The sequence below is a fragment of the Rutilus rutilus genome, assembly GCF_951802725.1.
Source record: "Rutilus rutilus genome assembly, chromosome: 21".
Classification (NCBI taxonomy): Eukaryota; Metazoa; Chordata; class Actinopteri; order Cypriniformes; family Leuciscidae; genus Rutilus; species Rutilus rutilus.
The window spans coordinates 4783042-4799574 of NC_140226.1; the positions used below are offsets into that span (position 1 = coordinate 4783042).

General features: G+C 39.3%; 1 protein-coding gene across 1 annotated transcript in view; it reads left to right on the top strand.

Moving 5' to 3' along the window:
- The window catches only part of eipr1 (EARP complex and GARP complex interacting protein 1), a 51240-nt gene that overhangs the window by 3026 nt on the left and 31681 nt on the right, over positions 1 to 16533 (top strand). Inside the window, exons 3-4 of the mRNA XM_084393866.1 lie at positions 2857 to 2989; positions 9555 to 9711. Of these exons, the coding sequence (XP_084249992.1) occupies positions 2857 to 2989; positions 9555 to 9711 (290 nt within the window). The remainder of the gene's footprint in view (positions 1 to 2856; positions 2990 to 9554; positions 9712 to 16533) is intronic.

Sequence of the window (16533 nt, forward strand, 5' to 3'; positions counted from 1 at the left end):
AAAGTGGAGGCCATTCCCTACCTGAGCCCCTGACCCCGCCTTCACGTAATGACTACGGCAAGAGACGAGGCCCATGTGATAATTCACTCGCATTAGTACAGCACAGGCTGATAAATCACGAGCAAGTCTCTCCAACCCCAGCACTCATTACAGAACCTTCCAACGCCTCCAATTATCCTGTCCAGCCATTGGAATTTATTTGTATTGCTTCCCTCCATAAAATTATAACGTTGCCTAATAATTCTCCTTCAGTGCAGTCCAACCCAAGGTTAATGGCTTCCTTTCCAACTTTCAGCAGCCTGAGAGGCAGAGATGCCCTCACGTATGCATGCGCGCTCTCTCTCTCAGACTAACATGCTCACGCAAGTGGCCAGCAAGACTAATACCTTTTGGTCTAGTTTTGCATACAGCCAGTTAATATGCCATTCATATACTAAAATCAGTATAGGTGGAGAATCATTCTTACATCACCAATATTATATTTCTGCCATACACATCAAACACAAAATACAATATAACAACTATATAACAATGACAAAATTCTTAGTAAAATAAGACGTGAGATGCTTGAAATGTATACGTTTCAAAGTAACAGACATCTTGAAATTAGAAAGAAATTAGAGGTATGTTTTTCAGGAGAATTTGTAAAGCTGGTATTTAGAAAATGTATTCATGTTTAAACTTGCTTTCATTGAATGTATTTAGATATTTTTTAAGTGTAAACCAGGTAAAATAAAATCACTAAATCAGTAAAGTCTTTAAATATAATCGTATAGGTGTCTAATTAAATTGACTCATTTTACATTTCCTGAATCAAGCAAATCTCGATTGTTAATCTTGTTGATGTTGATGCTTTAAAATCGTGCATATATAAAATATATAATACTTGAAATGTCGCTCAATTTCTTAAAAAAAAATCTTTTATCTAAATGATTTATCTAAGCTCAAGATTATAAATGTATTTATCCAAATAAAATATTCAAGATATCTATTTATAACTTTGGCCTCCCCAGTGAATTTATCTTGTTTTAAGGATGTTTAGATATTTTTAGTGAAAAACAGGACAAAAACACAGATTGGAAGTATTTCTGATTTCGAAGGGGATTTTGTGATGTGTACACAATTACACTTTGCACATGATGGAATTTACTTAAAGGTGCAATATGTAAGATTTTTGTAGTAAAATATCCAAAAATCACTTGCACAGTGTGATGTATTTCCTGCAGTTGTGCACTTACAATATCCCAAAAGTTTCCAAAGAAATTCCAATTGTAGATAATGGCTCGTCCCTTGTCGCCTGTCAATGACGTATCAATATCCGCGTTATCCCTGGTTTCTGCTCGTACTGCCATAGTAACCATGGCGACAGATGTGGACAACTGCGTAATGTTTAGCGGCACGCTCACGCTGTTTTATATAGCTCAACATTATGAAATGTTAGAATATGATCAGTATGTTATTCTAATGTTGATCTAGCTTACTGCTAGTCTCATACAGACAAACCAACACATAGAATAACATTATAACTTTCAACTCACTCAAATGCAGCTTAGTGTGATAGTGTAGAGCAAGTGAAACAGCGCTGCGTTACCTCACAAGTTTCATTCGTCTAATAAACTGACCTGTGTGAGTATTATTCAGCACTTGCGGGTAAGTTAGTTCGGTAGAATGAAATGTCCTCATTCCTTTATATCCGCGCGACTCGCGTGTGGCGCTGATATCTGTCTCTCATTAGCACTCGCGCCCTGCTTCATACCTCAGTCATGTTAAAAGCATCAATGTATTCACTCATCCATAAACATTATTAGATCAATCATCATGCCGACAACTTCCATGATTCCTCGCTCATTTACTGTCTATCAATCTACGCCTTTGTTATTTGAAATTTTTTAAACTTTGACAAAAAAGTCATTTTTATTGTTAGAATTGTGATTTCATAATATTTAGATATGAATCCAACTGGAAAAACTTGTGAAAAGATATCTTTCAGTTAGTCAAATAGCAAATAGCATATAGTGGAGCTCTATGGCCATCTAGTGGCTAAAATTATAGTTTTTACCAAAATATGGGCAAAAATGTTACACTAAACCATGTCAAATTATCCATTTTATACCCATAAATGAAATTTAGAAATTTGGGTCTTTTATAAAGTGAATTTTACATTAAAAACTGTTTTTGTATAAAAACCTATTTTAAAAAAACATTTTTAATTTATTTATATAAATTTAAAATATATCATAAATCCTCCCAAAACTGCACAAATGTGGAGTAAAAACATTAATAAACAGAGTAAAATTACATTTGTAAAAAAAAAATATATTATTCTGTTACAAAATTACATGTTATTGCCTGGGGACCCCAAAGACCACGAGTGTCACTATTTTTTTCACGCTAACATAAAAACAGATATCATTAATATCATTTATCATTTTTTTTTTTTATTGCAGATCTAGAAAGGGTTGAGAGCTGTACAAAGTTTCATGCAATTTGGACAAAGAGATTTAAAAAAAAAAAATTCAGCAAAGACCCCGAAGACCATCAGAGGGTCAATAGACACTGCAGAATATTACCCACAGTGCTCATGTGGTCTCTCAGTAAAATAATAGCTCTTCACATGTGTGATGCTTTGCCTAACTTTTATGCATCATAATTTAACATAAGTTCAAAAGATGCAGTCACTTCAAAGTTGAAATAAAAACCTGCGAAATCAGTGTCAGGAGTGTGTGAAGTTAAAAGGTGTTTGAGATTTCCTTTCCTGTCATATTAAAGTCAATATCTGCGAGTGAAGTCCCAGCTCTTTTACCCGCCGTCAGGACGCTCTCCTCAAAGCTGTGCTTCTCTTTTTCTCTTCTGCAGATTCACATCATTGACTTTGATGATGAGAATAATATGATTAATAAGAGCGTGCTCCTGCACGATGCCGGTGAGATATGGCACATCAGCGGCAGCCCTGCAGACAAGGCGGTGCTGACCACCTGCTACAACAAGAGTGAGTCTTTCTCTTCCTCGCACAACACGTAGACACATAGTTTGTGTTTTAAGGCTGCCTATAGATGTTCACTTTGAGCAACCGATCATAGAAATGACTACACTCTTAAAAATCAAGGTTATCGGCTTCATCATTATATAATTATTTGCATCTGTGGATTCATGAAGAAAGTTTTACATCCACTAAACCTTTCAAATGATCAAAAGGTTCTTTATAGTTCTATAGATTATTACAAAGTTATTCACACTAAGAAAAACATGGTTCTTATCACAGCTGCTCTCTGAAAGTTATTTTGGGGAACCAAAAAAGTGTAGGAAAACTTGCAAGAGACAGACATTTTTGAACTCCTAAAGAGGCCATACTTTGCCCTTCTACAAAGTCTTGATTTTGTTTTTGGGCTCCACTAGGTTTTCATGCTTGAATGGAAAAAAAAAAACACACATTATTTTCCTCATATTCTCCATTGTTGCAGCTCTTCTCTTCCCAGTCTGTCAGTAACGCTCTGTTTAGTTCCTGTCTCTATGAAGCCCCTCCCTCTAAAAAGCACACTGTGCTCTGATTGGTCGGCTGGATCAGTGCGTTCTGATTGGTCGAGAGCATCAAGTGTGTTTGGGAAATGTCCCGCCCCTTACCATAACCGCCAGTTTAACACACTACAAACTAACTCAACCAGGCCCCGCCCCTTTATTCTGCGTATTAATTATTTCAATGAGGAATATTGTGATGTGTTTGTTCCCGGAGTTCAGAAACACTGACACTGATGTAGAGAATAACTCCCGCTGGAGGGACTTTGTGCTTTGTAACTTTGCAGAGCTTTTTCATGATCAAACAGCAACATTACACACTAAAGAAAGATGAACGTGTAAAAAGCATAATAGGTCCTCTTTAAATTCAAAATGAACTTTATTCACTTTTTTATGCTTTGATCAAACATGCTATCTTATATGGCAGCTTCATTTTGCTGTCTACGGTTTAGAGCAGCCTTTTTATCACAAGCATGACTGTGATGTCTTAAACTGTAATGGTTTGATTTGGATTCTGTTGTTTGGGAAGTTGTGCGCATAATGTTTCATTTACGATTCCACTGCTTTCTTCCGCTACAAGTGCTTTGTACTTAATTTTGCTTCGTGGGTGACAGTTCACAAAAGATGGTTATATGTGCTGTATATGCTGCGAGTTCACTCACACAGTCATGTCACACAGGTTGTTAATGCAATATATGACACATTCTTGCACTCGCCTCGAGGCAATTAAAAATCGTACACAAACATGACGAAACAATTGAAAGTGAACATTTTAATTAAATCCGTGTTTATAAGAGTGACGCCCGTGGCTGGTTACTGACGGTTCTCATAGGGGAGGAACATTTCTTTCCTGAGTGAAAATGGGGACTGGTTTTTTTTTTTTTTCATTTCTCCTTCGATCTTCATTATGATGAGGCCAATGTGCAAGATGTCATAGTGGAGTTCAAAAGAGGAATGTAATTACCGTGACATTCAAGCTAATGGAGTAGCCGGGCGGCACAGAGTCTGGCTCGATCATCACCCCCGCCCGCCACCTTATGCCGCGCTGAGCGCTGAATTATCTGATCTGAGAACCGCGCTGATATCGATGCGACCATATGCGTGTGCTCCACTACACCAGTGACAGGCATTTCAACAGCTTTACCAGGAGAAAAGACCTGCAGAATGAAATCTACCAAGCTTTATTGAATATTACACTATACATTAACTCTAACTGTAACTATTTACATACCAAAATGTAACTATTTTTCTAAAAATTGTGTCTTTTATTGCTGTTACAGTCATTTTAGAAAAGCAATAAGCTGTTTGTGGCTGTGCATTGCAGTGATTTTCATCACAGTTAAGCAGTGGTGGATGAAGTTCAATAATCCTGTAAATACTGAAGACAGATCTTCACTTCTTTTCATTTTGTATGTACAGTAAAACTGATCTTATGTGTAGTATCTTCATAGAATGAGGCAGCACATCATTTATTTCAATATTTCAGTACTTCATTTTGTAATAACAGCAGGTTATTGTTTTTCGGCAGTGCAGTCAAAACTAAGATAATATGCTTTAAATGTAGTGGAGTACAAGTAAAAGTTTGCTCATAATTAAATACCCCCCTGAAATTTGTTCAGAAATCTTCTATTCTTTTCACTTCATTTTTTCTTATTATTTTTGCATGTACTTTAGTAAAACTGATCTTATGTTGATTCGCCTCATATAGAACGAGGCGGGGCTGCGGATGCCATATGCCCCAAGAGCCTCTAATACAGTTTCAGTGGAACCGCTGTCCTGCCGTTGAACGAATGCAAGCATCTCAGCACGGATTAAGCACGCCCGCTGGTGAGATGTGCTGTCATGGTCCAACTCCATACCAAGAAAAGAGATACCCTGCAGGGGAAGAGTTTGCTCTTTTCCCAGTTGACCCGAAACCCCCAGATGGCTGAGGTGTCTGAGTCCCTGTGTTCGCACAACTGATCTCACGAGTGGGCCAGGATGAGCCAGTCGTTGAGATAGTTGAGGATGCGAACACCCTCCTCCTGTAGAGGGGCAAGGGTGCCAGGCTCCCAGACTCAGAGCAAGCGGGACCAGTGGGACAACAGGCGTGCCCACGGTGGGGCAGCGAGGTGGAGGACGGGGACCCGACCCGAAGGCATAGCATCCCGGAGTGAGGTCTGAGTGTGTGATGCAACACGTACCTGCTCCCCGGTCCAGTGAGGGAATGGCAGGAGACGCGTGAGAAGGCGGCGTGTCCTCGAAGCGCAGACTCCTGCCTACTGGCGATAGAAGAGTGGGCTGAGAGTAGCGAGGCATAGCGTCGCTCACTGTTAGCCGCTAGCCGTGCCCTCTTGGGACCCAGAGATTGAGGAAATTGCTCTTTTGTTGAAAATGTGGGTACCGTGGTGCTAGTGGCAGAACAAAAAAACAAACTCAACACAGGAGTCTGAGTCTCCACCCGGCCCGGTCCAGCCAGAGATTGCGCTCCTGGACCACGAGTGTGGACGTCGTCTGCCCAAAGGGACCGCACATTTTCGGGCAGAAAAGAGTGGGCTGACTTTGTGGAACACACACGTTACAAGCACGTTTATTTAGTGTCATGTAAGTTATCCTGATGGTGTTTTGTCTCTGTGCACCATCTATATATGAGACTGTTGGTCATGTTTTATCGACAGGCCACTTAAAATGAAATCATGTGGCTTTCTATTGTGCCACTTGTATCATTATCAGTACATATTAAAGTAAAAAGCAGAGTTTGGTGATGAGCAGCTGTTGAGGTCGTGTCCCGTTTTAAATACTTGCGGGTACACATCAACACCGACCTCATCTAGCACACCACCTCTGCCGGCCTAATAAAGAAGGCCCATCAACGGCTGTGCTTCTTGAGGAGGCTCAAGCGGGCTGGCCTGGGAGCAACAGTCCTCACATCATTTTACAGGTGTGGTGTGGAGAGCATCCTTACAGCACGTGTCTCTGCATGGTACGGAAACTGCTCTGCTGCAGACAGGATTGTTAAGTCTGCACAGAAGATCCCTGGCAGCTGTTTCCCAGCAGTGGAGGACATCTACATCCGCAGATGCAGGATCATTAAGGACTCTACCCACCTCACTCAGGAAGAAGGCTCCAGAAGCTGTTAGACTTAGGCTGCATTTACATTTCATGGTTTAATTCAGTTTTTTTTTTTTTCTCCCATGTGGCACAGATTGGATATGACCCACAAATGTGTAAGCAGGAAAAAAGCTGAATGGGTTTGACACTCTCAGATTGGTTTCAGGCCTCATTCATATGTGGAATTAAATCTGATGTGAATCAGATATGTGCATTTGCATCTGCCATGTAAGCGGATAGATCGGATATTCCCTATACATGACTCTTTTCAATGGCGCAATGGAGGATGAAGGCTCAACCCAATGTTTGCAGAAAGCAAAAGCTTGAACTAATTTTGTCTGAATCCATTGCAAAGCTTTTCCGGGTCAGTATGCCTACCTTGGGTTGTTTCGCCATGTGTATAGTGTAAATGCAGATATCGAATATGAGTCACTTTTAAAAGCTGGTCATCAAAAGAATCAGATATAGTCAGCAAATCGGACCTGGGCATTAAGGACTGCAACAGTAGACTCTTTTATGTTATTTATTATTTTCCGCATTATTTTCCCACACTACAAAGTTGTACAATAACACTTGAATATTTATATTCATTATTAACTTATTTACTTGTACTGTTTTAGTTTTGCCTAATTTGATATTTTATTGTGCTATTGTTTGTTTTTATTTGTTATTTTCTGCTATTTCTGCTTAGTCTTGATTTTAGTGGACCTCAGCACATATAGTTTGTTATTTTCATGTACGTCATGTCTCAGAATGACAATAATCCTCCCTTGAATCCTTGAGTATTATACAGTATCTCTTAATGAAATAAAGTTGAAAAATATAGTTTTTACAGTGAATTTATGGCAACAACTGGCAGGTATTTTTTTGTTGGTTTGTTTTTAAATTATTTACAGAGTGAGTTATAAACTTTTAAAATACTTGAGAGAATACACAAACCATATGTTGTTGTAAATGTGTAAGTATTGCCTAAAGCTTTTACCAGTAACCCACAACTAGTAGTACACTTTTTGTACACTTCTCCCAGACGAAGCAAGGGCACTGTTAGTCAGTCAGTCAGTCAAAACTAAGATACAATTCTTAAAATGTTGTTGAGTAAATGTTTCCCATGATGAAAATATCCTGATAAAGTACAGAAATGTAAAAAAAAAATGTTGTACATATTTACACTTCATCAGGGTCACATTAACACATCTGCATTTAGATTTTGCAGTTTCCTGATGAAACTTTACAATAAGATCAATTAATATTGGTTAATGCTTTAACTACTATTAACTAACAATGAGCAATTCATTTGTTACAGTTGTTAAAAAAATAAAACTGTTCACTAGTTCAGGTCAGCTGAGGTCCATTAAATAATAGTAACTGATGCAACTTTTAATTTTAAATGTTGAAATGAACTAACTAAAATTAATATTTGCTTTAAAAATATTTTTATTGTTAGGTCATGTTATCTACTGTTAACAAATCAAACCTTTTCATTTTATAATGTAATTGATTTATGGTCATTTCAATATTTCCAAATCTGTAGTTTAGTGATCAGTGTTTGTAAGAACCTAATACCTGTCAAATGTTTGGAAATATCTTCTTCTTTTTTAAAAATGTTTTGATAGATGTCTCTTCTGCTCACCAAGGCTGCATTTATTTGATCAAAATAGCCTAAAACAGTAATATTGCGAAATATCATTGCAAATCAAAATAACTTTTCTATGTGAATATATGTTAAACTGTAATTTATTCCTGTGATCAAAGCTGTATTTTCAGCATCATTACTCCAGTCTTCAGTGTCACATGATCCTTCAGAAATCACTCTATGACGATTTTCTGCTCCGAAAAGATTTATTATTATTATTGTTGAAAACAGTTGAGCTGCTTCATATTTTTGTGGATATGGTGATTCTTTTATGAATAGAAAATTCAAAAGAACAGCATTTATTTGCATTTATTACATTTATTAAAGCATTTATTAAATGGAAATCTTTTGTAACATTATAAATGAAGAATAAAAAAATATATATTTCTCTCTTTTTTTAATCTTACCACAAATGTTTGAATGGAATCGTTTCCACAAAAATGTTAAGCAACACAAAATGTTTTCAGCATTGATAATAATAGTCACCATATTAGAATGATTTCTGAAGGATCATGTGACACTGAAGACTGGAGTAATGATGCTGAAAATACAGCTTTGATCACAGGAATAAATTACAGTTTACTGTATATTCACACAGAAAACAGCTGCATGACTGCTTTTACTGTATGTTTTCTTAAATCAATGCTGCCATGGTGAGCAGAAGAGACTTCTTTCAGAAACATTAAGAAATTGTAATTTTCCAAACTTCTGACAGGTACTGTATATACACTGATCTTCACCAATCTGAAAGATGAGTGTGTGAAATGAAGAGCGCTATGAGTGATCTGGCCTCCAGAGGCAGTCTACGCTTCTTAGAGAACAAAACTGCACATCAGGGTATATGTGCTGCTGCTGGAAGACAATCCAGAGAGGCATTAGAAACAAACCATAATCATTACCTATACATTAACCTTTCCAATTTATTCACATGATTTATATGTGATTGTGTGCATTTTTTATTTCATTTTGGTTCTGCAGATTACAATTGAGCTGAAGCTGTTGTGCATGTGTTTTTAAGCGTGTTTTGTGTATATGCATGCTTATGGTATATTATGACTTATGACATGTGCTGCTGGAAGACAATCCAGAGAGGAACAATACATTAGAAATTACCCAATAGCGCATTAACCCTCCAATAAATATGATCAAATTTATTCACATGATTTATATCGGTGATGCATTTTATTTTATTTTCAGATTACAATTGAGCTGAAGCTGTCGTGCATGTGTTTTTAAGCGTGTTTTGTGTATATGCATGCTGATGTGAGACTCTGACAGTGTGTTGTGTGTGTGTGTGTGTGTGTCTCCTGTCGGGCAGCGTCTGAGAGTCGTGTGCTCACATGTGCGGCGGTGTGGAGGATGCCCCCGGAATGGGAATCAGGCAGCCACGAGTCCCCCGACGATTCATCAAACAACCCGCAGACCTTGGAGCTTCTCTGTCACCTTGACAACACGGCCCACGGCAGCGCGGCCTGGTACGCCACACGCCACACGCTATCGATTTAGCCCTGCAGCTTCCCCGTTCTCCTCCCTCTTTCCTAGCTTTGCTATCCTTCTCGTCATGGCTTTTATTTCCATTTCTCTCTCTCTCTCTCTCTGCCTCGCTTTGTCTCCGTCTCTTGCAGCATTTTGGCTCTGCCTCCCTTCAATCTATTGTTCTGTTCTTTTCTTTTCTTGACGTTACAGAAATCTGTTTGCACTGTATTTCATGCACCCATCCGTTCGGTTTTATTTTCTCAGACCCGCACGCTTTATTTCATGCACCATAATTCAAAACACAGAATAAAGACAAAAATCCTGCTTGTGTTTTGAAATGGCAGGCCATCATACTCGCATCCGTCAGATGAGGGACTTGCACATACTAATGGAATTTTGCTTCATCTCAGCTAAAATATTCAACAAATTCAAATCTGCGCCTCGCCGTATTGCAACTTAAAAGGCCAAGCATGTAAAAATTTAAATCATGTTTAAAACCCATCAGACTTTCTTTCTTCCATGATGTGATAATGACCCAGCTGCTCTTTTCCATAACACCAAAATTGGCTTTTGTTTAAAATGGACAGCAAATTCACATGTCAGAACTGATGTCTTTTGGGGCCAAACTTGGTGCAACATTTTGCAAGTTTGAATATGCATAAGCACGAATGAGGTTTGCTGCAGCCTTTTACTCTGGCCTCAAAAATTGCTTGATTGAAGATGTTCCTGGTAACCTCGTTTCCCCCATCATTCATCCGTCTGACAGGGGACAGTGGAGACCGCCCTGGGACCGTCAACAGCAGTTGCCAGATTGATTAGACAAACTGCAATGAGTGAACTATAACAGAGACGCCTTATAAAAATGCAGTGTTTGATAAACAATAGCCTGCTGATGGATCAGTGTGCCAGAATCACAATAAAGCCTAAATAACCCACATGTAGCTCTTCTAAAGTGAGACTGAAGTAATGATGGAACATTTCTTAGCCAAGGCTTTCATGACCGTGAACAACATGGCAGTTTTTTCATCTATTTTCTTATTCTTTGTTCAACTTTCAAGCATTTGATATATTGTTTCCCCGGACTACGTGTACTACATGCATGTAGGGGAGAGCGGGGCACAACCTGACACATTTTGACTTTCTCAGTTTGTGTAAATCCACTTGGGATTCAGATATTTCTTCTCCCCCCCCCCACATTAATTTCACAGATGTCTAGTACAATTACGTGGGCTTGTTTTCATTATTACAGTGTATACTTTTTACTTTATTTACCCCTAAAGAATGGAAGTGGAATGTGACAGCATGCCCCATATGTGGGGAACATTGTAACATAACCATATGACTGCTTAAAATGTTATCTGATCTAGTAAAAATATTAAAATATTTTGTCAATAAAATACAATTATTAACTTTTTCATATAAAATAATGGTGTTTTTGATAATTAAACAAACTAATTTAAAAGTTTGACAATGAACACACTGCAAAACACTGCATAGTTCAAAACAATGTAGGAAAATAGCTAGAAGAAGAAACACATTCAGAAAAGCACACCCTTCCCCTTCCTCCACACAGAACAGGACACAATAGATGAGCTAGAATGCTTCACATTTCTTACAATAATAATACCTGAACATTGAACATTGACTCTCAGTCTTTATTCTCAGCCTGTTTCTCATGGTTTCTCAATCCAATTTTTATGTTCTCACAAATTGCTAATGTCAAAGAACAGCATAGTTCTAATAGCGGGCTCGTTGAAACACTGCAATGTGCCACGCTATCAAGACTCAACATTGTGATGTCTGTCATGGCATCGTCTATCGGCCCAACCCTACTGAAAAGGCGTGGACAGGGTTATTTTTGCGGCTGACCTTATTACATATGCATTTATAGGAGTTTCCCTCTTAGACACAACATTTATGGGAGGAGAGTATTTAAATGAGTCATGCAAGGTGATTTACTAAGGTTTGCGCTCGTCAGTTTACTGGTATTTGCGGCATTATTTACTGGCCAAAAAAAAAAAACATGTCTTAAACCAGACGCTAATTTGCGCTGCTCTCGGTAGTGTTGGTCATTATGGAAATGATCCATCTGTGTTCTTTAATTTGCATGTCGTCAGTAGATCACGCGCAGAACTTTTCACTCCCATCGGCACTCTCAGGCTAATTTGAACTGTTTGGTAAAGCTGGCCCTATGTGCAAGGAATAGGCTGTAGGTTGTAGGACAGCTGAAATTAAATAATATAGAGACATCAGACACTGAGAGGACAGAAGAAAGAAAGGTGGAGGTTGGTTGTGGATGTGTGGTGTACAGAATTGCTAATGGTCATTACCTTATCAGTGAAAAAATGTGTCTAAGTCATCAGCAGTCAGATAGTTAGTGGGAAGAGAGAGGAGAATAATGTGAAGAATTTGCGGGTGTCCAAAGTGCTAATAACCTTCTTTTGGTAGTAAGTGATTTTAACAGCAGAAACCTGGAGGAGAAAGGAGAGGAGGCATTGATACTGGCTCAGATTAGATGGATATTTTGCCATTACCTCTCTGCAGCACTGAGCTTGGGCCAATGGTCACAAAGAGAATCGGTGAGCAAGGTGCTAGAGGGTGTCACACATTCTGGCCTGGAGGTAAAAAGGCAGATATTTTCAACATTAAATTGGAGTATGTATACTAGAATCATTCGCATCAAGAAAGAAGAAGTAATTAGAGGAGGAAAGGGATGCAGACACCACAGAGAAGAAAGCATGTGGAGAAAGCACAAAGGTTACAGTAAAATAAACTAGCTGTTTTCCGGCTTGGTGTCCATTTACATTTCAGTTGTAAGTAATTTATAAGTGGTTAGTTAATGATGAAGTAATCTTTTACATGATTAGCAAGTGATATACTAACATTTTATGTATGTTTTATAAATTTCATTACAAGTCATTTACAATTGATTAGTTAATGATTAACTAATCATTTACAAAACATGACTATGCGTTTCATAAATGTTTAATAAATTATGTTATTTTTTGCTCACATCAGGTGCACAGTGGTTAAAGACTCCATGTGTTTCAGAGAAGACAGCTGTCTATACCCTCACCAGTCAGCACTTACACTGCAGTACACACTACAGTGTTCAACACCTGTTATAGATGTGTAAACGCATGAATAAATCATTTACAACACTTTCTGCATCCCCTAATCTAAAATGTAAACTATTCATCACTTGTAAATGTGTTACACTGACCTGTTACAAATGATCTACGTGTATCCAAGGCATTTACAACACTTTCTGCACCCTCTAATTGCTACATACATACCAAAAAAATAACATTATTTATTAAACATTTATGAAACGCATATTCATGTTTTGTAAATGATTAGTTAATCATTTACTAATCAATTGTAAATTACTTAGAACTGAATCTACAAAAGATTTACTAATCACTTGTAAATGACTTGTAACGAAATTTTCAAAACATACATAAAATGTTAGTATATCACTTGCTAATCATTTATGAATGTTCTGTAAATGATTAGTTCATCATTAACCAACCACTTTTTAATGACTTACAACTGAACGTTATTATAAAGTGTTACCCAGTTAAAGGGTTACTTCAGGATTTAGCATTAAGCTTTGTATTAGTAGAAAACCTGTAGTATTTTCGAATTACCATGCTTTCCACCCTCATATCCCCCTGAGACAAGAGATTTATGTATTTTTTGTCTGGAAAAAATCCTCCGATGACGCAAAAATCGTCATTTTGCGTCATCGGAGGATTTTCTGGCCAGAGGCTAAAGACTACAGCCAGTAGATGGCGTTGTTCCGCATGTTTTCAGCCCGCCCATACAGGGTGGGATCTCACTCAGTCAGAATGTACACAGTGTCAGCCGTCTTTTTTTGGAAGCTAAGCTAGCAGGCTCTTGTTCTGTGGAGAAAGCTGAATAGTAGGAGAAAGCTGAGTAAGTAACCATCCTCCTTTTCCCGGACTTGTCCGGCGGGCGAGATCGTTCAAAATGTCCGGGATTCAGCTTTTGCTTTCTGCGGTCGCTATTCCTTGTTTACATGCACACCTTTTGTTTCAATCTAACTGAATTCATTCCGATTGGTGAATCTGAATGTAGTGTTTACATGAACGCTAAACAAGTGATCGTTTGATGTGCGTTTTAACATTGCTAAGAAAAATTCCCGCTCCTCCGTGAGAGATGCGAGACCCGGCGCGTCTTAGTAATGACACCACCGGCCTCGCGCTGTTCTCCCGCGGCCGTCAGCCTCGTCCTGCTCACCACAGTAAACATGATGAATGGCGACTGTAGAACGCAAAAGCCGAATCCCGGACATTTTGGACGATCTCTAAATCCCTCGCAAACTCATCACGTAGGCTAGCTTTGTTGTTTTCATCTGCGCACTCTTACCGGTAGGCGTGGCCTCCTAAGGCAGCGAAGCAAGTGCATTCTGGGAGTTGTTGTCTTTCATCCACATAAGCCAAAAATACTTTTTCTGGCTTTTCTCAGTCTAGAAAGCTCCAAATTTAAAAATTTCTTCACATTTCTTCTACTTAAATGACCTATTTTAAATACACATTCATCTTCCCAGAGGTGAAGTATCCCTTTAATCATTTAGCAGACTTTTATACAAAGCAACTTACAAATGAGGAGAGAGAGCAATAGAAGCATTTAAACTACCAATAGGACAACATGCAAGTGATGTGACCCTTCCCAGTTTAGTCTAACGCAGTCTACGTAATAAAATAAAATAAAAAAAGATATAGAATAGAAGACAAAATGAAATAAAGTGTTAGTATTAATGGATCAACTGTTGCCGAAAGATGCGTCTTCAGTCGTTTCTTGAAAATTGCTACGAACTCAGCAGCTCGGGTTGAGTTAGGCAGGTCATTCCACCAGCAGGGAACAGTCAAGGTGAAGGTCCGTGAAAGTGATTTTGTGCCTCTTTGAGATGGCACCAAAGGCGACGTTCACTTGCAGAACGTTCTGGTTGACATGTAAGTCTGGAGTAATGAGTTTAGGTAAAAGGGAGCAGAGCCAGCGGTGGTTCTGGAGGCAAGCATTAGTGCCTTGAATTTGATGCGAGCGGCAATTGGCAACCAGTGCAAGTTTGCGAGGAGAGGAGTGACGTGTGCTCTCTTCGGGCCGTTGAAGACCACTCTAGCTGCAGTATTCTGGATCAGTTGCAGAGGTTTGACAGTGCATGCTGGAAGGCCTGCCGAGATAGCATTACAATAGTCCAGTCTGGATAGAACAAGCGCTTGGACAAGGAGTTTTGTAGCATGCTCTGATAGGAAGGGCCTGATCCTCCTAATGTTGTATAAGGGAAATCTGCAGGACCGGGCAGTTCTAGCAATGTGGTCTATGAAGTTCAATTGCTCATCAATCACAACTCCAAGGTTCCTGGCTGACCTTGGTGGAGTAATGGATGATGAAACCTAGCTGAATGGAGAAGTTGTGGTGTAGTGTTTGATTGGCCAATACCACAAGCAACTTAACTTGTCTTCACAAGGTTTAGTTGAAGGTGGTGGTCCTTCATCCAGCAAGAAATATCTGTCAGGTAGGATGAGATGCACGCAGCTACCGTCGGATCCTCTGGTTGGAATGAGAGGTGGAGTTGTGTGTCGTCAGCATAACAGTGATAGGAAAAAGCATGTTTCTGAATGACAGATCCTAGTGATGACATGTAGATGGAGAAGAGAAGTGGTCCACGCACTGAGCCCTGAGGCACCCCGGTAGCTAGATGTTGCAGGTTAGACATGTCACCCCTCCACGACACCCTAAAGGACCTACATGAGAGGTAAGACTTGAACCATTGGACTGTGGTTCCTGAGATGCCCTTCATCTTTAGGATTGACAGGAGGATCTGGTGGTTAACTGTGTCAAACGCGGCAGACAGATCCAGCAGGATGAGAACTGAGGATCTGAAAGCTGCTCTTGCCAGTCTCAGAGCTTCAATAACCGAGAGCAGGGCAGTCTCAGTTGAGTGTCTGCTTTTGAAACCAGACTGGTTGTTGTCCAGGAGGTTGTTCCGTGTAAGAAAGGCAGAGATTTTGTTGAAAACAACTCTTTTAGCAACGACTGGAAGAAGAGATATCCGTCTGTAATTTTCCAGATGTGCTGGATTTAGAAAATCTATGTAAATCTATATAAAGTGTAAATCTATTCTTGTGATCCTGTAATAGAGCATGATAGGGGCCCTTTAAGAAAAGAGTGAATTATAAAGTGTTTTCAATTAGAAAACCTGTCTACCCACCTTGTCCAGTAGGACAAGGGGACTGTGTGTAAAAGTAATGGTCTTAATGGTTCTGCAGCAGCCTGAAGGCCACAACAGCAGTTCAGGCCACCTGCCACAAGCTGAAAGTTTGATTGAGAGCAGTCGACCAGTCACGTCTGCCTGGAAGGCACAAGGCCTGCATGGCATCCAAGGGTATTTTGACTGTTGTTGGCGTATGTGGTTGGGTTAGCAGGTTACTAGCTTTCACCAGAGCTATGAAGCTACGGTTGCCCTTAACATCTCTGGTGATTAAGGTAATGTAGTACAAGGACGCCAGATACCAAAAGATACCCATGCTGAGGTGGGGGAGGCTGGAGTGTGCTTCCAATTTTTAAGGGGTCTGGTGAACAGCCAGGACCAGAAACCAAGTCCTTGCATCTGTACATGACTGGCAGGTCTCAATGGATGTGACTAAAGGACTTAAGTTCATTCTTTGAAACCAGACATTCTTCTGGTCTTTGAGGCAAAGAAGAGCATCCTTCTTTTGGGTGGATCATTTGGAAGAAGCCCATGAAAATATTCAAGGGGAAGATTTGGCCAGTGACTGTTGAAAAAGGGCTGA